The sequence below is a fragment of the Symphodus melops genome (genome assembly GCF_947650265.1).
Source record: "Symphodus melops genome assembly, chromosome: 18".
Classification (NCBI taxonomy): Eukaryota; Metazoa; Chordata; class Actinopteri; order Labriformes; family Labridae; genus Symphodus; species Symphodus melops.
Window position 1 is genome coordinate 21421122 of NC_136708.1, and position 19323 is coordinate 21440444.

The following is a 19323-nucleotide window of genomic DNA, read 5'->3' on the forward strand; positions in this document are numbered from 1 at the left end:
ATAAAACAGGAAACCCTCAAAAAAACAAAACACATTTAGTTCTGATAATTTATTTTCATGAAACCACTTCTTGAGTTTCCCCGTCACCCCTTGTCTGTCTAACCCTCCCTCGTCTTTTATCCACTCTTCACTACATTGTCTGTTCAACAACAATGGTCGCTAGAGTCGAACTACCTCAAATTGTAACACTTAAGTGTCTGTAATTGTCTTTAAAGAGGACATATCAAACCCTTCTCCCCCTTTTCAAACAGTCACATGTGTTCTAAATGAAACATCTGTGCTGTGCTTTGGTCCAATAATAACATGAATCAACCACCAGAGGAGGTTTTTCATCCGGTAGAAACCAGCTCTCTCAGAATGCTCCGTTTTGGTGCGTGTGTCTCTTTAAATGCAAATGACCCCGCCCCCTGAGTTTGCTCGGTAGACATCATTCCTTTGCTAACGAGAATAAAAATGGCGGACCTGCGCACAAGTTTTGCTCTAGGCTGGCGGGGGAGTCCATGGGTTTTTTTTTTTTATGAACTCGAATCCCACTGTGACATCACAAGGAGAGCACATTTAAAACGGAGCATTTTTCTTTGTGTTGTAAGACTTATGTAGACCACAAAAAAAGGAGAAGATGGGTTTATTTCACATTTTGTGGGTCTGTAGACACTCAGGTTACCAAATTATATGTTCAAAAACACTTTTCACAACATGTCCCCTTTAAATAATTTCCAGAACCAAAACATTTTTTCTGGCAAAATGTTGAAAACTTCAAGATTTTTATTAATAAACATTTCATAAAGACATTGTAACTTAAAGAGCAGTCAGTCTGAATGAAACCATTTTTTTTTTTTTTTAATCAAAGCAAGTGTGACCCTGAACCATCACTTTCAGACGGTCTAGACCTGAACTTTTATCGGGCTTACCAGTGAGATTTTTCAGAGCGTCGTTCTGCTTCGCGATTATGGCTCTCTGAGTCGCGTTTGTTTGAGCTCATGAAAGAAAGAAAAAGTGTCGTCAGTAGAAAATAGACACCTGTTAATAAATAGTTTAAAAGAGTTTGCCTTTATTTGAAAGGACATAAGACATAGGAACAATAACAAATTGTAAATAGAACAAAAACGTATTTAAATTTACAGTTTGTTATTGTAAAAAGGAGACGAACATCCATCAACTCAGAGCCTGTATCTCTGTTTTAAACCAAATAACCACCAGAGTTTATCTTTATGTGTGTTAGATGTTTAAACAAATGTACAAACTCACTCATATATCCAAGAACAGCTGCAATGATTACCAAAAGTACAGAAAGAACCACCACGGCTGCTCTCTCCCATGTGAAGCCAGTTCGTCCTTGTGACGCAGCTTGCTGTTGAGAACCTGTTCGATAGCAGAAAGACGAAACAGGAAGATCTCACATCAGCAACAAAATGGATCCTCTTTACTTAAACTGTCTCCTCCCGGTCGCCCTCTCCGCTCTGTCAATAAAAAGGTGTATGATCCAGCCTTCACAACAGGGTTCTAAGTCTCTCCTCTGTCGCCCCCCGGTGGTGGAACAAATTAAAAACTCCTTTAATCTGAAGAGTCCCTTTGCACCTTTAAGAAAAAGCTAAAGACCCAGCTCTTTATGAACACCTACGACCTTAATGATGGGAATGACGGTGGCTTTGTTTGATAACAACGATTTTAAGAGGGTTTCTATAATGATTAGAGCTCTAAAGAACAGCCGTCGTTGTTGTGCTTTGCCTCTGGATACTTCCTGTCAGGACATCTGGTCACTTCCTGTCAGCAGCTGTGTCTTTGATCAGAGTCAAAGCTGATGTTGATTCCTTTTTTATCTGCTCAATTACTTGTAGGATTGTGGATATGATAGGCAAAATATATCACAGTTTTACTTATTTAACCTTTTTGAATGAATTCAATATTTTCTTTTTTTGATATCATGTCTCAAAAATAAAGTAAAATTAGTGAGTTTTAGTGCAAACAATGTTCCAGTCTGCTCATTTGATTAAACATGACACTGCTCACATGATTTAAATTGTGTTGCATGAGACTAAAACCACTGGAGACGTTTTGATTAGGAAAACATTAGGGAAGCATTTCTCACTTTTTTTTTTTTGCTGAAATTACATTAAACAAGAAAACTGTCGTTATTAATGAAAATGTGGGTCAGGGGTGAGTCCGGGCATTTTTAGACTGGCTTGGCCCAACTGGGGCCCGACTTCTGCAGATGGGGCCCTTTTTAACCAATAACACTTTTTTAGTGGTGAAGAACGCTCCTCACACTCAAACTTCCTCAAAGCTTTTGTAATTTTTGTGTTTGTGAGAAACGTCTACAAACAATCTTAAGTTCTATTTCACACTGTCTTATCTTTACTCTTGATGAGTTGTTCCTGTTTCTGTCTGCTGCAACTTCCAGTTTATTGATATCACTTATCAACCATTGACTTTCGACGTTGAAATGTCAAAGGAAACAAAAATGCAGGACTTCACATCATCTTTACGACATCTTTACACACACGTGCATAAATATATTACGAACTGTGTGTTCAGCCTGTGAAGAAAGGGAAGAGTCTGAGCACTGAAAATTTGATTAACAGGAACCAAACAGCCTCATTAAGGTTTTTTATCTGTGTTGCCTGTTCCTTGTTTTTGTGACCAGGGGAAATAGTCTGGATGCCAATTTCTAGCTTTAATGTCAATGACAGAGTGAAAAACCATAATAATAATAAATAAAGTTAAAATATGTTTACTCTTTTCGCTGCTCCCTTTTTACAGAAAGATCTGAGACTTAACGAGCTGATGTCGTTGGATTGTTTGAAGAGGAAATTAAATGACCTGGAGGCAAACACACCTGATGTTCTCCTTGATGTGTTCGGAGGATCTCAACTAAACATTTTTGTATTTGTATTTTAATTTAAGCATTTCTACTGTCAAAAGCTGTAAATGGTAAATGGTGCTGAGGATACAGAGCCGATCCTGAAGAGTCCCTTTTGTTTACTGTGCCCCATTCTTCTTCTTTGTTGAATTAATAACGGGCTACACTGTGTTGGGCTGCTATGATATCAAATTATTTCATAGCTGACGTCTTGATCTCCATCTGGCTTACACTCCACTTAACAAATAAGCAAGTTCTGGGTTTATTGTAACGAACTGAACCAAAAAGCTTGGTGGAAACGGGGCTTTTTGAGAAAGATGTTTTTTTTTTCTTCTGGTCAAATAAAAAATAATAATAAACAGAGAAACTATAGAATTAAAAAAAAAAATAGTGTCTGTTTCTGTCGGTCGTCTCATGAGAATAACTTCATTTTAGTAAAGAACACGTTTTTAGTTCTGGTTTAATCGGTAGATTGACCAATGACTGCGGCCTCTTAATGACCCGTGTGTGAAGGTTAAAGTTCCTCTTTTTGTGTCAAAGTCTGGACAAATATTTGTGGAAATCTTTTACCCACCAGGCAGCTCTGAGGACGGCTGCGGGCTCTTTTTAATCTTCACCTCAGAGTATGTGGTGTCCTCGGAGGGAGACGCTGTCTCTGCAAACCAAAACATGAAAACACAGAGGCAGATCAATAATTCACACTTCGCTGCATTAAGAATAAAAACTCTCCTCGTGGAAGCGTTTGGAGGTATTTCTTAAAAAGCTCTGGTATCGTTCTTAGAAATCTAAGAGGGAGACATGTGGTGCCAACAATTCAGAAATAGAAATATTCCATTGAAATACATCAATAAACGATGGATAAAGATGGATATAGATCTTACCATTGGCTTTATCCTTCGATTTTTTGAACTTCACGTCAGAGTAGAGCACCTCAGGTTCAGACATTTTTACCGCAGTGACCAGTGGCGAGTTTGAAGGAGAACTAAGAAGTTACAGCAATGCTTTCACATAATATCCTTCCTGTACAGACGCGACTGGTGGGAAGGGCTTTTTTTTTAACGTTTAGTTCTGCAATAACCCTTTTTTTTTGTTGCCCAAAATGAAGTTAAGTGATTTACTTCCTTTTTTTAAAAATGCAGATGACAGAGGGGGAAATTTGGGGGTTTCATCCAGGAAGCTGTGAGTTTTTTTGGGGGGGTTTTTTAACTTTTTAAGGATCTTGTTCTGGGACTCAATTAGAATAGCTTCATTATTTTTGAATATATTCAGAAAAACTCATTCCAACTTCTGATCTGCAACACTTCGTCAAACAAACGCAGAATAGGGAAATAAAATACTAACAAGAATAATGATACCAAGAAAATGAGGATAATAAAATAAACAACATGTAGAACTCCTAAAATGAAATCGGTCCAGTTGGGGCTGAAATAAGATCGAACATTCAGGCTGAAACAAGATAAAGCTGAGCACCCTCAACTTTATGTATCATGGCACCTTCATCAGAGGTTGCAGTTTTCTACAGAAGATTAACCTCAACCTTAATCTTAATGTTTCTGAGCCTCAGAGGACTCCACATTGCTCTGTTGACGGGCATGGTGTTACTGTGTATGAAAGACTGGAAGACACGGACTTCCCCATGCATCAGAAAATGGTCGTGTGATCTGATTTCAGTGTTGAGACATTGCAAAGGAATAATTAAAAATATATTTTGGGAAGAGTCTTTAGGGTCCCCTCCCCTTATATGGATCTTTCATGTTTTTTTATGGACATTTCCATTGTGGACAGCTTGGATGCAGAAGTAACATGGATGATGTATAATGTTGTGTTTTATTTAAAAACAGGTCAGTTTACAAAGCAGAGATAAAAAATAAACAAACAATAAATTGATAAAATTAACATTAGAAAGACAACATTAAGTGTTACACCTTGTTTTTTATTGATAACAAAAAGTGGTTTGGAAGGAGTATTTAATCTATCATCAAAATTGGAAAATGATGAAAGCGACTTGGAAAGTTTCAATTCGTGAATTAAAAAACCTTAAAGCTGAAACTCTTTTCGGAAGTTACACAATGGGGCGTTGTAGACATGTATCCAATCAACGCACAGAATGGATGACTGAACAGTCTGACGGCCAATCGAACGCGAGACATGCTAGTAGGAGGCGGGGTTTAATCCTCCTTGCAGAAAAAAGGAGGCGGTGACGTTTCCTTTCCGGGCCGACTCGGCTGAAGTGTCAGCAGGACTACACTGACAGACTTTATCAAAGTTTCTGCCCTGCTGCTCCACATGGCTCCGAGCGCGCAGCTGAAGGAGGCTATAGCCGATGTGCAGGATGGTATCCGTGCCATCCTGCTTGGACCCCCCGGAGCCGGGAAGGGAACTCAGGTGAGTCCACGTCAAGCTAATGAAACTAGCTGGCTAGGCTAGTTAGCTGTTAGCCTTGAACGGTTAAAGCGCATGGCAGGTACTGATGCTAGGCTAGCTCAGCTAGCTTCCACTCCCAGGACAACACAACATATGTCTCTTTTTATTTTTGTTACTTATTAAGATAATTGTTGATTTGTGAGTAAAGTTAACTGTTTGTGTGTGACATTTCTATAAATTGTTATGCTCCATTTACGCATTGAATCATTTTTATTTCACGAACTTAAAAGGTAAAATAGCTTTTTTTGGGGTCTATGTGTTATTATAAATCGCAGAACAATGTGTAATTATTTTTCATTATAAAGCTGATTTAAGAAGTTTGAATGCACATTTTCCAACTGGTAAACGAGCTAAAACTCATTCACATTTTTTATAATCAAAAAAGTATTAATAATAACAACAACAACAATAATAATAATGTCCTATTTAGTGACTACATTATCAACTGTGATGTTTTCATTCAATGTTTGTCTCACCTAATCCAAATGTTCTTGTAAAGTGCATTTAAAGAGCACAAGTAGACCAAAGTGCTGCACAAGCGAAAACACTATAAAGTACAATAAAACACAAAGCCTGCTATGAAAATAACTTCTAAAGTCAAAGTGTTAGGACCAGATTTAAACATTTCACAAGCAGAGCCAAAAACCAAGAGGTGAAGATATGTTAGTGTTACACTATCAGTGGTTTTTGTCTGATGCACGCTTTATTAAATCGAGGGTGAAATGGTTCCTGCCTCTGACATGAGGATGTGTGTTTTCTCTACTTTAATATTTAACAGTTGGTCTTTTTTAATGATGTAAAAAAATGCAACGTGATTGATCAATCATGTCGTCCCTTTCATTATTCATCACAGTGTCGTTCTCCTTCGCTCGTTGCTGCATCACGCAGGCGGCGTTTGGGGAAACTAGGTGAAAAGTCTGAGACCAGAATACATGCAGTGACTCTGATTTATTTTTGCAGCATTGTCTGCGAGCTGAAGAGGGATCTTTTTCTGGAGGAACTCGAACGCTTCTGGTAGATCAGCTGGTCTCGTTCGGGCTGAAGGAAGCTCCCCGTTAGGTTTCTAAAAAGTGGCTAACATGTTGTGCAACGATTCACTCGACTCCCGTACGATACTGGGTTCACGATATGATTCTTTCACGTCTTATTTTATGAGACTGAAGACAAATGATGACTGTAGAAGATTTGTTTAATTTTTTCATGAAGACGCCAATGCACCTCGTAATCTCTTTGGCTCTTGCGCTCGTTTGCAACTGTTTTTAAATCTTCAAACTATCACTTGAGATTCAGTGTCGTAAAGAGGAGTGCTGTCTGAGAGCTTACAGGAGGTCAAGTCCTTCTAAAGAGCTCCGTTTTTCTTTTGCTTATAAAAACACAGTTGCACAGCTTCTTTCTGCAGGCCGACAGTGCAGGTGGTTTTGTCTCTGACAGACCCAAACTTGTCGTCACTTGTCTGATAGGAGGTGATTATATATATTTATTCTATATATATTTATATAACAATGTGCTCTCCTTCTCCCTGCAGGCCCCTCGGCTCGCAGAAAAGTACTGCGTTTGCCACCTGGCCACCGGGGACATGCTGAGAGCCATGGTGGCTTCGGGTTCAGAGCTCGGCAAGAGACTAAAGAAGACCATGGACTCTGGAAAACTGGTAACTCTGCAGCAAGCCGTGATCGTACTGACTGTGTTTTCTTTTCCCCCCGACCCTCCTGTCCTCTCTCACGCTCAGTGATGACATCACAGCCCTTCATGTTCAGTCCCACGTGACTCATAACAATCGACATGCTGTGTGGCCTTTTTTAAGACATCCTTTTCATTCTCCTGCCGTGTGTGCCGAACTTAAACCTCCAAAAAGAAGTACGTCAGAATCCAGTAAAATTACTGAAACTCCGAGTGGTTTATTGACTTCTACGACCGGCAGGAAAAATAACTTCAGGAGCATCAGAAGACGCTCGTACAAATATGTTTACAGTTTGCTGCTTCACCAGAAGGAGTTTGTTTAATTTCACATTATTGACTTCATGACCTCCTCAGGCTGCCCAGCCTCCAGCCTATCCACTTCAAAGTCCTTATTATTATCACCCCCCCCTCCCCAGATTTGGGTGTAAATATCGACCAATCAGAGGATGACCTTTGTTTGTCCTGCAGGTCAGCGATGAGATGGTCGTGGAGCTCATAGAGAAGAACCTCGACACGTCGGCCTGCAGGAACGGCTTCCTGCTGGACGGATTCCCTCGGACAGTGAAACAGGCGGAGATGGTGAGGATTCAGTTTGATGCTGCTGCTTTCTATCACCGATAACATCCTTCATGTAAAGGTCCAACTTTACTTTGATAACTTGTAGCTCCTGTTGAATCTGTTTTTTAAAATTTCAGCAACATGTAACTCTGCCCCCTAGTGTTTAAAATGGGTACTGCAGTCTAAACTCACAGACGGCTTTCTCCCTTAAACTGAGGCGTCGAATAGGAGAAAAGTTTCAGGGAATAAACGAGAGTCGAGGAGATTTTGTGATGAACGGTGGAGGTCAGTCGTGACTAATATTGTTCTTCTCCTTCACAGCTGGACGACTTGTTGGACAAGAGACACGAGCACCTGGACTCGGTGATCGAGTTTGCCGTCGATGACTCTCTGTTGGTCCGCAGGATCTGTGGCAGGTAGAGCAGAGAATTAATTATTTAGCACCAGAGATACGATTCAAGCTGTTGTGTTTCCTGCTGGGCTTTGGTCCCCCCCCCACACACACACACACACACACACCCCGGGGTCAGTCTGTGTGTTTGAATCCACCTGGGCGGGCGGGCAGGTAGACGTGTGGGGACAGTGAGGTGATGCTGGGAGAGAAGTGGAGCACGAAATCATGCGATTAACTGAGACGGAGGCTCGAAGCTCGAAGGCGAGTTGCTGCTGGACGGTCGAACGTTCAATCCTTGAAGAGGTGCAGAAGGTAACACGGCAGAGTGTGAACGATGTTTCCCCAACCTAGATGGGACTCCAGCAGCTACATTTATATAACACAGAGAGAGAGAGAGAGAGAGAAGATGATCAATCCTCAATGAATCAGAGAATCTCCAGGGAAACGTTTCAGAAACACTTTAACGTCGAGTCGATTAAATTAAAAAAAGAACAGAAACACAAAAAAACCTGTGACAACCTGCATGTGTTCCTTCATCTTCCAGCTCTGATTATTCTCTCTGTTCTACTTCCTGGTGTGACCTGGCACTAGTTCACTTATGTAAGCTCTACAGGTTGAAAAAAAAAAGAGAAAGTTTAACAACTTAATTGGCTGCGTCTGGTCTTGTTCTGGTACATTTCCACGTCCCCAGCTCCTCTGCACCCACTGTGCAACAAATCATTATTTACATAACTGTTGTGAGGCCATTGAACGCAACACGCTGCGCTGCTCGTTTGAAGGCTGACCTCACACACGAACCGGCGCAGAACTGAACCACCTCGACTCTTTTTGTCTGCGGCGTTGTGTTATTCCAGCACGCCGCTTGTCCTCCACAACAACAACAACAACTCTGTTATCCAACAACACGGCGGCGCATTAAAGAGGTTTGTAAAGAGCCAACTCGCCGTCTGCGGGGGTCCTTTCATGAGGAGGAGGAGGAGGAGGAGGAAGCCCAAGTAGGACAAGGGCAGCATGTGGGCTGTGAAAAAGGACGGTTAAGTAGTTAGTGAGTCACCGCGGCTGCTTCACCCTCATCTCTCCTCTTCGCTCTTCATTTCTTTCCTGTCCTTGTGCCGCACCACTCACCGTCTCTCCTCTCTGTCTCCCCCCCCCTCAGACTAATTCATCAGCCGAGCGGACGGTCCTACCACGAGGAGTTCAACCCCCCCAAAGAGCCCATGAAGGATGACGTGAGTAGTTTCAGTGTCAACCCGCTGAGAGGCTGAAATCACTTCCAGGCCGGACAAATGACTCTGACGTCTTTGGGAGGATAAAAAAAAAACACACGCTGGACATTAAGTCTCCATTAAATACGTCACTCTGATTCATCTCAGTAATGCTCGATAATAAAAGACAGACTCGGAGATTATTAAAGAAATCAAATCTGCAGATTGTACGACTGTGCTGTGATTTCTTTCACGTCTAACGAGGAGCTTCAGAAGAAACGCGGCCTTGAGGTAGGCGTGTGATTAAAGGCTTTTAGTGTTGTACAAGATCGGCCAATCCGGCGCCCACGGGGGAAACAATTAAGCTGAATTAAATCAAGCAGAGTTAAGGTCGTTTTTATTGAGCGAGTGAGGCGTTTGTCGTGAACGCCCCCCCCCCCGAGCTGCTCCTCCAATCAGAGGCTGACGACTGATCAGGATCCGACAAGAGAACAATGATGAACATTGACCTCTGACCTCAGGTGGATTCCTCCTCACGTGTTTTCTCTCCTCCTTGTCCGTTCTCAGCTGACCGGAGAGCCGCTCATCCGCCGCAGCGACGACAACGAGACGACGCTGCACTCCCGCCTGGACGCCTACCACCGTCAGACCGTCCCTCTGGTGGACTACTACCGAGCTCGCGGTCTGCACACGGCCATCGACGCCTCCAAGAGTCCCAACGTCGTCCTGGCCTCCATCATAGCTGCCTTCACCGCCGCCACGGAAATCCCGGCGCGAGCCACCGCCTGTAAAGATCAAGTGCTCTTCATTTAAAAACCTCCCCCCCCCCCCCCCTCCATCCTTTCCCTTCCCCGGCGGGTTCTTCCTTCCGTCACAGGTGGAGGTTACACAAGAGTCGATCGAGTGTCCCAGCGGCAACTAAATGCAACTTTGCACCGTCTTAACGGTGAAGACGGAGCGCCGGCGTGGAAGAGAGTTCACGATATTCAACCGGTGCGATCCCTGTTGTAAGAAACAGAACGGATTAAAAAAAACAACGAGCACTTTCGAGGTGACGAGTAAACCACAAAACGAACCTCGGCGCCGTGAGAAATGACGCTTTAAAGTTGTGACATCCTGAACAGCAGCGTCCTCGTCTTCACGCTTCAGAGATGCTTTTCATCAGAAGATGTTTTGAAGATGTCTGTTGCACATTGTTTGCTGGACAGATTTGCTCTTGTTTAATCGATGACTTTGCTCTTTTCTCTTCCTCCCTTTCTGATTGTCTCACACACACACACACACACACACACTCTGTGTTTCTCCTGTTTTAACATTAGATGCAGTTCCTCCATCTTTCCTTCCTCAGAGTGAGACACTCGGGCTGTCGGCGTTAAACGCGTTAATCCCGAGAGATGAAGATTTTTTGAAAAGTGATGAATCGGTTTTTAATAACGAGCTATTTTGTGACTTTTGGCGCCACATAGCTCGGCCACCGCGGCGTCCTCCTGCTCCCACAGTGATGGAAGAAAACCCACACTGCTGCACCTCTTACAAAGAAAAAAAAACTCCCAGACAGCTCAGTCGACGAGTGTAAAGTAAAACCACCGACCTCGAACACTTTTTTTTTTTTTTTTTTTTTTACTGCAAACTGAAAAAAACGAGCAGCAACAACTAACGAGAGATGAGGAAACATTAACACACAGTAGATTTAAACAATGTTCTGAAAGTCAGTGAGAAACATCAGAATGAATTTAATCAAACTGAACATTTCAGAGAAAATCAAACACAAACAAAAAGTAAAATGTTAGAAGTGTCAGCTGACCTGCAGGTTTCTTACTCGCCCTCCCGCTCGCCTGTGCTCGAGTTTCATGACTTGTTTTCCTGCTGCGTTCTCACTTCAGCTCGTCCGTGACAGGATGAGGAAGATGTGACAGGATGAAGGTGAACACGTTGGTTTAACGCAGGCGGGTCAGTCGCCTGTTGCGTCCCAACAGGCTGAGCTATGCTGTCGCCAATCACAGCTCAGAAAAAAAAACACAAGGAGCTCAATTTTAAGTTTAAAATGTCGTCTTTTAAGTTTTCTTTAATTATAATCCGTTCTGGGATTTCTTAATGAACCATGTTAGAAAAACAAACAAACAAACAAAAGAATCCCTCTTTTTGTTTTGATTTGAAGGAAGTCCTCTTTATTCCACGTTGAAGTTTGTGTTTATTTTTAAAATCGAGGAACTGTGTCGACGCCGGCGTCCGGAGTTCAGAGGCCAGCGTCACAGACGTCAGCGCTTTGTGTGAAGTGAGCGCGATCAAAGAGACGAGCTGAAGGATGCTGCTCGCTGAAATCTTCAGAGAACCTCGTTTCACGGAAATGTTTTTCATTCAGGCTTTTGTTTTGTGGATCTCCCCGAGGTGCCACCTCCTCTTTGATCCATCGGCTCGTCCTTAATTCTCCCTTTAAAACATTTTATTTATTCTAACTGGCTCGGAGGGAGTTGTGTAAAAGAAATCTTTAATTTATAAGCTGAAGTCATTTCTTCTTTTTTCCCTGATTCTCTCTCGGCCTCTGAACGCTCGGACGCCGACGTCGGGACGGTTTGTCCTTGAATCCTTTGTCTCTCTTTGACCTGGGATTTTCCTCTCTGTAGTCACCTGGTGTTTGTGTTGGGTGGAAACATCTCGCATGCAGACTGTGTCACCTGCTCTTTCCTCCTGCATGCTGATGCGTCTGTGCGCTCTCGTGGGCTTGTTGTGATGAAAAACAATAGCAGATGTCGAGCGGTCCCAGCGGGCAGATTTTCCCTTCATTCAGCTCAGTCACACAATTTCATGCTAAATTTCCTTAAATTTTCTCGGCTGTGCTCGATGTCTGCTTCCCTTTTTTTTTAACGCTGTGAATGTAAAGATTTAAGGCAGTGTGATCTGTCGACACCTAAATGAATGTGACTTTTAAAGGAGCACTTTTAAGCGAACGCCCTCGCTGGCCTGATGCACTCGGAGATGGACGGGATTTTTTTTTGTCCTTCACTCGAAAGGTTCCAGCATTTTAAATGACCACAGAAGTATTCAGTCGTTGTTTCTTTCATTTACACCAAACTTGTCTCCCCCTCTCCCCCCCCCTTTTTCTTCCAGCTGGTTGAATCCTGAGCTGCTCCATTTCCCACCGAGGCGGAGGATTGGAGCTGGGGGAAAGATCTGGGGTGGGGTGGACAGACGGAAGGGGAGGGGAGGGGATTTCAAAGTCGGGGGGCAGATCCTGAGACTTTATAAGATGATGATTTTGCGATGCTGCGGACCTCTTATTAGTCAGAAATTATCATGTTCCTCCTTGTGTTTCCTCTATTAATAAATCCCATGCTTTCTTACAATCATCACTTTGTGCACTTTGTTTTTTATTTGCTTATTTCATTAAACTCAGCTAAAAATATTTGTTTTTAAGGCTTCTGCAGACCATAAACAAAAGACTGAAAGGATTTATTTTACATTTTCTGGGTTAGTTACCAAAATAAAGGTTCAAAAACAGGTCAAGAAGTGGATTTTTCAGAATGTGTCCCCTTCTACTCAGAGGACTAAATAATAATACATTTTATTTGTAAGCGCTTTTACAAGGGCTCAAAGGCACTTTACATGTAAAAATCACAAGACTGAAATGATGTGAAAGTTTATCACTGACGTGTTGTGTAAAAACAGTTATAATGCCTACAAATAACTAAATAACGGATCACTTGAATCGCAAAACCAAATTGTTACAACAAAAACGTAATCAGAGTACGGTGATGCATTGTCGGTTTGTGACCTTCAAACGACCGAAGATATTATTTTATCAGTATTTCTGTTTCATCTTAATCTCCCAGTTTCGTTTATTTTCCACCAACACAAAAACTCTTCCCACTTTGTTTCTTTTTGACTCCTCTACCAGCTAACGGTCACATTGGAGTTCCTGAGGGGGGGAGGAGGAGGAGGTGACGCCGTAGTGGGCGGGGTTTCCGCACTGTTGACGGCTTGACGTCACCTAGCGGGGCTTTCCTCCCTGACGTCAGAAGGCAACGGTCGCAGGAGAGCGGCGGAGCGGCAGGCAGAGCGGCGGAGCGGCAGTCGGAGGAAGAGAGCGGAGCGAGAGCTGCGGCGAATACACGCACAGAGAGAAGGGGAGTTTCGGTGCTGCTCTCCCGGGGCAGCAAGAAGAACAGAGGCCGCCTGACAGTCACCTGCCAGCGGCCACAGAAGAGGAGAGAGCCAGGCTCGGTGACGGAGGAGGCTTTGTACCGAGCAGCTTTGCGATAAAAACCGCAAGGAGACACCGAGGGAGGGAGCCAGGATCGGAGCCGAAGTGGCCGCCGCATCGCTCCTTTGCGAAGAAATCCGCTCCTGAGCAGGGTGAGTCTTGTATGAGCTGTATGTGACAGAAAACACTGGCATTTGAATAGGTCTACTCCTGCATGTGAAGAGAAGGACGTGTATTACAATAATGGGACATGAACCCCGAAATTAATGCTTTATTGGTTTTGTCAGTCACAACATGTCAAGCACATTTATGCATCTGCCTACCAGGAGGGTCAGCTCAATCCAAAACCACCCAAATCATCACACCAGGGAGGGAAAGATCTCCTCTAGAATATAAGATACAGGCAGATATGAGAGCACAACATGGGATCCAAAGCAGAGCTGCTGCAGGTCAAACTCTAAAAACCAAAATGTCTTCAGCTTCAGCACAGTCATTGTCCAAGTCCAGGATGCCTGAGACTTCAAGTCCTTCCCCTCAAAACATTCCTGCCTCTTGCTCCGCCACTCCCTGCTCCCTGCTCTCTGTTCCAGGCTGAGGACATGCTGTATGTTCCTGTGAAGAGAGAGCCAAACAATGTGAGGGACTGATAGATGTACCAGCTCAGGAGAGATGTGGGGATGAAGTGTGCTGGAAAGAGGTGGAGGTGTTAAAAAGACACCTCTCCTCCCTGGATTATTACGAGAACATTCAGGGAGTCTGTGTGTGTGTTTGAGGACAGGTTTTTGTACACATGGTGCGAAAAAGGTGGACTGACATTTTCCTGCGACTTCTCCTGCGAAAAAATATTTAAAATGCGTGCTGTGTCTGACCTTCTCGGTTTAAAAACAAAAAAACTCCCTACATGTTGAACTCTGATTCCAAGAGCAAACTATTCAGACAAACATCAGCCAACGTAGGTTCAGTCAAAGGAGGCTTTGTTAGTGTTTCATAATGTCTTTAAGGGGATGTAATCGGCTCTTTTCTGATGTTTTGGATAAAGGGTGCTGTTCTTTGTGTCAGTGTGAACACTGTCCTATTGTTCTGTCCATATTCAGCAGTCAGTCTGACACGCTGGATTGGTTCAGATTTAACAGATGACAGGTGTGTCACTTTAAAGCAGCTGCAAAATAATCATGACCTTTGTACTGGATGGAAATGATTAAATAGGCACCCTGAAAGTTTCACCTCGTGTGAAACCGAGACGCCACAATACCAGAATTTTGAATTTAGACACCATTTTTTTTAATATTGTGTCAGGGCTGATGTTGATACCTGTTTTGATATGTTGACAACACAAATAGGAATCCTCGTGCAACCAGTGGTTGGCAATCCCCTTTTTTAAAGCAACCTCTGCACATTGTCTAGATTGCAAAAATGTGTTTGTGCAAAATTTAATAAAACTTCAAATAGTGGCAAATTTAAAATGTTATATGCACTATTTGTGCTTGTGGTTTTGAACTGGTATTTTCAGAACCTGATGTTATTTAAATTCTTCAATCTTTTCTAGACATTATTTAATAATCTTTATAGATTTATGTTGAACGTGAATGACTTTTTTTTTACGGCTGCAGCGTGGGTGAAGAGTTCATCATGAATTTTGAAGCAGCTCTCTCTCTCTCTCTCTCTCTCTCTCTCTCTCTCTCTTTGAATGAATGATGACCTGTAGTTTTTTTTTTTTTTTAAAGCTTCGGTACTTTTGGATGCTTTAATAACATGATATTAAACTTGTTTTCTTTAATTTTTCAACCAACAAAAAATGTTTAAAGCAATTTAGTTTTTTTTTTATCATTTCATACACATAACTCTGAATCGAACAATCGATAAAACAATCAGCAAATGAGGGGAGCTAGATGGCCTCGTTGGCAGGCTACGCCTCATTACGCAGGCGTCCTCATCACTGAGACTGTGGGTTCGAATCCGAGTGGTGCCCGCTAACGTTCCCTGTCTCTCGTCAGCTGTCCTATCCTCTCAGTCCACAGTTGTGAGCAGTTCCTCTTCCTGGTCTGATGTATTTGACCCATTATGTCATCCAAAGGAATTTCGGGTTCCCGTGTCATCTCGTAGTTCAGGTTACAGAAAATAGCTGGGAAATTACACGCTTGGTCGTAATGTGCACTGTGTGTCTGTGTCCGTGCTTTGTGCTGCTGTTTCCTCTCTGTAATCTAAATCCACACTTTCAGTTTACTACTGTTACTGCTGCTCACCTCCTCCCCGTGTGTGTGTGTGTTCTGAGTATACGTGTGTGTTAAAGTGGTGGTGTAAAGGGGCTCTGAGGTTTGCTCTTTGCGCCTGTATAAGGACTGCAGGCCCGACATTAAACATTCAGCAACTCAGCAGTACGGCTCCTGAACGCTCCTCTAATTATAGAAGCTCCCTGCCTGATGTACCTCCATCCTTCAGTGCGGCGCTCCTGACTCTGGACCTACGATTTGTTTACGAGTGTGTGTAATTGTATGAGTAGGAGAGATCTAAATGTGTAAATGAGAGTCAGTGGAAAGTAGAGAGAATCCTCAAACTCCCCATTTGTGAACCCATCTGCATCCCACTGCATTATTTCTATTGGTCATGGTTTTAGGAAATGGATGGTTAGATGGTTGGATGGTTAGATGGTTGGATGGTTGGATGGATGGATGCTGTGGTGGATGGTTGATAGATGTTGGATGATAGATGGCTGGATGGTGTGATGATGGATGCTTGATGGATGCGTGGATGGATTGATGGATGGATGGATGGATGGATGGATGGATGGATGGATGGATGGATGGATGGATGGCTGGATGGATGGATGGATGGATGGATGGATGGATGCTTGATGGATGGCTGGATTGATGGATGGATGGATGGATTGATGGATGGCTGGATGGCTGGCTGGATGGATGGATGGATGGATGGATGGATGGCTGGATGGCTGGATGGATGGATGGATGGATGGACGGATGGATGGATGCTTGATGGATAGTTGGATGCTTGATGGATGGACAGATGGATGGCTGACTGGCTGGATGAAATAAGTGGATGCTGGATGGATTGATTGATGATGGATGCGTGGATGGATGGCTGGATAGTTGGATGTTTGATGGATGGATGGATGGATGGAATAGTTGGGTGCTTGATGGATGGATGGATGGATGGATGAATGCTGGATGGATGGATGGATGCTTGATGGATGGCTGGGATAGTTGGATGTTTGATGGATGGATGGATGGATGCTTGATGGATGGCTGGGATAGTTGGATGTTTGATGGATGGCTGGGATAGTTGGATGTTTGATGGATGGATGGATGGATGCTTGATGGATGGATGGGATAGTTGGATGATTGATGGATGGATTGATGGATGTTTGATGGATGGATGCTTGATGGATGGATGGAATAGTTGGATGTTTGATGGATGGATGGCTGGCTGGCTGGATGGCTGGATGGATGCTTGATGGATGGATGGGATAGTTGGATGTTTGATGGATGGATGCTTGATGGATGGATGGATGGATGGAGTTTCCAAGGTGAGTTGCACGTGTGAACACAAACAGCCCAATCTTTCACTTCAAGTTTTCCAGGATGTTTTTCCTGCTTGTATATTTCCTGTATATCAGGTTGAGCTGATGGGAACACAGCAGGAAATAACTCCCAGTCGAGTGGATGATGACATTTATATCCCACGACCAGCGCACTGCCACGACTGGTGTGATCTCCATTCCCATAACATAACTGCTTTACTAAGTTTTCTTTTAGGCCAGTATGTCCTTCTCCACTCTTTACTTTATATTATATGAACACACTTGGCATTTATTGTGTTTATTTTCTTAGATAACTGTTTATATCTATTTGTCTATCTATTAAAGAATCCTGACGCTCAGATTTAGATTTCCCAGTCTGATAGTTACATGGAAACAAACACAGACGTTGCTGTTACCGTCAATGCTGAGTCAATAAAGTGCTGATATGGAAAATGGCCAAGTATGTTGTAAATTTCGTCTGAAAGAGGGTGTGTAGTTGTGTCTGCACAAACACGTGCATCTTTTATTCTATTCAACTTGGCGTCCTATTAAGGCGTTAAAACAACTTATAGAGCGAGGTTCATTTTACAAAGTGTGTGTGGCTGGTTTTCTCGGTTAGAGGGTTACACTCTCTCTCTCTCACACTCTCTAACAGGCAGTGTGTGTGTGTGTGTGTGTGTGTGTCAGCTGAATTCCTAGGAAGAGCAGGCCTTTGTGTCTCTTTCCACAGATGGATGATCTGCTTCCATTTTTGCTGATATAACTCCATCAACTCGCCTCCGCATGAACACCAAAAAAAACAACAACAATCACTTTGCTTACAAAACGACACACCGTGTGCAGCGTTGTGATGTGGGTGTGCGGCCGCACTGTTTCTGTGGAAAGTGTTTCTTGTAGAAATGTGAAACACAGACAATAAACAACAAGTAGTTCACAGGTTTCAGGCTGGGTTTTTTTTAATAGTTTCATTTGCTAAGTTAACTGGAAGTGTTGATTTTAACACGACTATTCAACATATAGGGAAGTGTAATTGATTTCCCTTTTGTGTGTTTATGGTAGTCCATTCAGGATCTAACATCTTATCATCATCCTTCATCAGTTCTGTTCCAGTAAGGTGTGACAGATACGACTCTTGCTCGTTTCATTGCCAGATAAACCGGCTGTTGATAAAGATGTAATCTACTTTAGTTGAATTGAATTAGAAGAAGCTTTGAAGTGGTTTTAACACTTTTACGGTTTTAAATAAGTAACAATAAGAGACATATCTTACTGTTGTGTCTGTGCAGATGTCTATTAACCATGTTTAAAATCAAATTAAACTGAGGTTTATGTGCCGACTTTTGCCTAAACAGTCGATGCATCCAGCCAGCTAGCTTACTAAGCTACGATGCTAACACAGAATGAACAAGCTAATACTAGAGATTAATCAAATGTCGTTCATTAAGGGTCTCTGATGAGCCTAAAGAAGAAGATTTACTTGTTGTGATGGGTTGTTGTTGATAGTCAGATGATAAAAATGATGCCACTCTCAAGTCTGTACAATAGACATGAAGCTACATGTAGCAGCATGTTAGCTTAAGTTAGCTTCCTGTCAGTTAAACATAATCACTTTTTACACTTTTTATTTCAAATGAATTGAACAGAAAAAGACGTAACGTGTGTCTTACTGAGCTGTGGGACTGAGCAGACTTCAGGTTACGAGTGTAGAAAGGCTTCTTTGTACACGATGCTATGCTAACAGAGGGCAGGGCCTTTTTTTCGATTATTCTTTTAATAAAAAATATTATAAAACGTTTTTTGTGATAGTGTGATAAAAGCAGATGTTTTGGACACCATGATTTAACTCTGAGGTCAGCTCTGGCTTCTTTCTGCTCCAGTGTGTCATCAAACCGTTGTTAATTGTGATATCTAATCTGCATGACTCAGCTAATTCTTCCGCTCCCTGGAAGTCGCCTTGACTTGTATATGTGTGTGTGTGTGTGTGTGTGTGTGTGTGTGTGTGTGTGTGTGTGTGTGTGTGTGTGTGTGTGTGTGTGTTCCAGATTTTTTCGGCGCAGACTTAATGTTCTCACAATGAAGCAGCAGACGTCCTCTAGGACGTGAGGACGTCTTGCTTGACCTCGGTGCTGTATGGGGGGAACACTTAACCTCTTCTAATGAGGATGTGCAGTCTGTGCCGCTGATCGACGTGCGCCATAAATTCTAGCTAAAGCCTGACGCTGCCTAACAACAGAACCACGACTACTTCACTGTCGGTAGGTTTAGTGCAGCTGAAACAATATAATAACTCTGCTCACAAGCTTTTATTGGCTGCACCGGCCTTTATTACGGGCCCCGCTTCAGCTGCAGTCTAACAGCGTCTCACCAATTGAAACTCTATACTCATATTAAAATGCAATTTTGATTATATTGCACTGCTTTCATAACATCCTCCTTTATAGTTTTTATCCTTCAGCTGAAGAAGCA

The 19323-nt window shown here is 42.8% G+C and overlaps 2 protein-coding genes across 3 annotated transcripts; one reads left to right on the forward strand and one right to left on the reverse strand.

Annotated features, from left to right (window-relative positions):
* Positions 1 to 840: 840 nt before the first annotated feature.
* LOC306838978 (uncharacterized protein) lies at positions 841 to 3868 on the reverse strand (the record flags this gene model as incomplete). Its single annotated transcript, XM_079367418.1, has 4 exons — positions 3742 to 3868; positions 3435 to 3515; positions 1249 to 1362; positions 841 to 977 (listed from the first exon to the last, which is right to left on the reverse strand). Exons 1-4 carry the CDS (start codon positions 3803 to 3805, stop codon positions 841 to 843), a joined length of 396 nt encoding a protein of 131 aa, XP_079223544.1. The 5' UTR covers positions 3806 to 3868.
* Positions 3869 to 5143: 1275 nt separating this feature from the next.
* ak2 (adenylate kinase 2) lies at positions 5144 to 12471 on the forward strand. Of its 2 annotated transcripts, none has more exons than XM_079368286.1 (7): positions 5144 to 5245; positions 6810 to 6935; positions 7433 to 7543; positions 7844 to 7938; positions 9073 to 9145; positions 9689 to 9919; positions 12230 to 12471. In XM_079368286.1, exons 1-7 carry the CDS (start codon positions 5147 to 5149, stop codon positions 12242 to 12244), a joined length of 750 nt encoding a protein of 249 aa, XP_079224412.1. In that variant the 5' UTR covers positions 5144 to 5146; the 3' UTR covers positions 12245 to 12471. The 2 variants fall into 2 exon arrangements, with proteins under 2 accessions (XP_079224412.1, XP_079224413.1); XM_079368287.1 differs by having other exon boundaries at positions 9689 to 9908; positions 12230 to 12349.
* Positions 12472 to 19323: the final 6852 nt, after the last annotated feature.

Bases quoted from the DNA above. Each gene is read 5' to 3' on its own strand.
- ak2 (XM_079368286.1), top strand. From the start codon at position 5,147: ATGGCTCCGAGCGCGCAGCTGAAGGAGGCTATAGCCGATGTGCAGGAT. The intron at 5,246-6,809 runs GTGAGTCCACGT...TTCTCCCTGCAG, and splicing joins GAGCCGGGAAGGGAACTCAG to GCCCCTCGGCTCGCAGAAAA. The intron at 7,544-7,843 runs GTGAGGATTCAG...TCTCCTTCACAG, and splicing joins CAGTGAAACAGGCGGAGATG to CTGGACGACTTGTTGGACAA.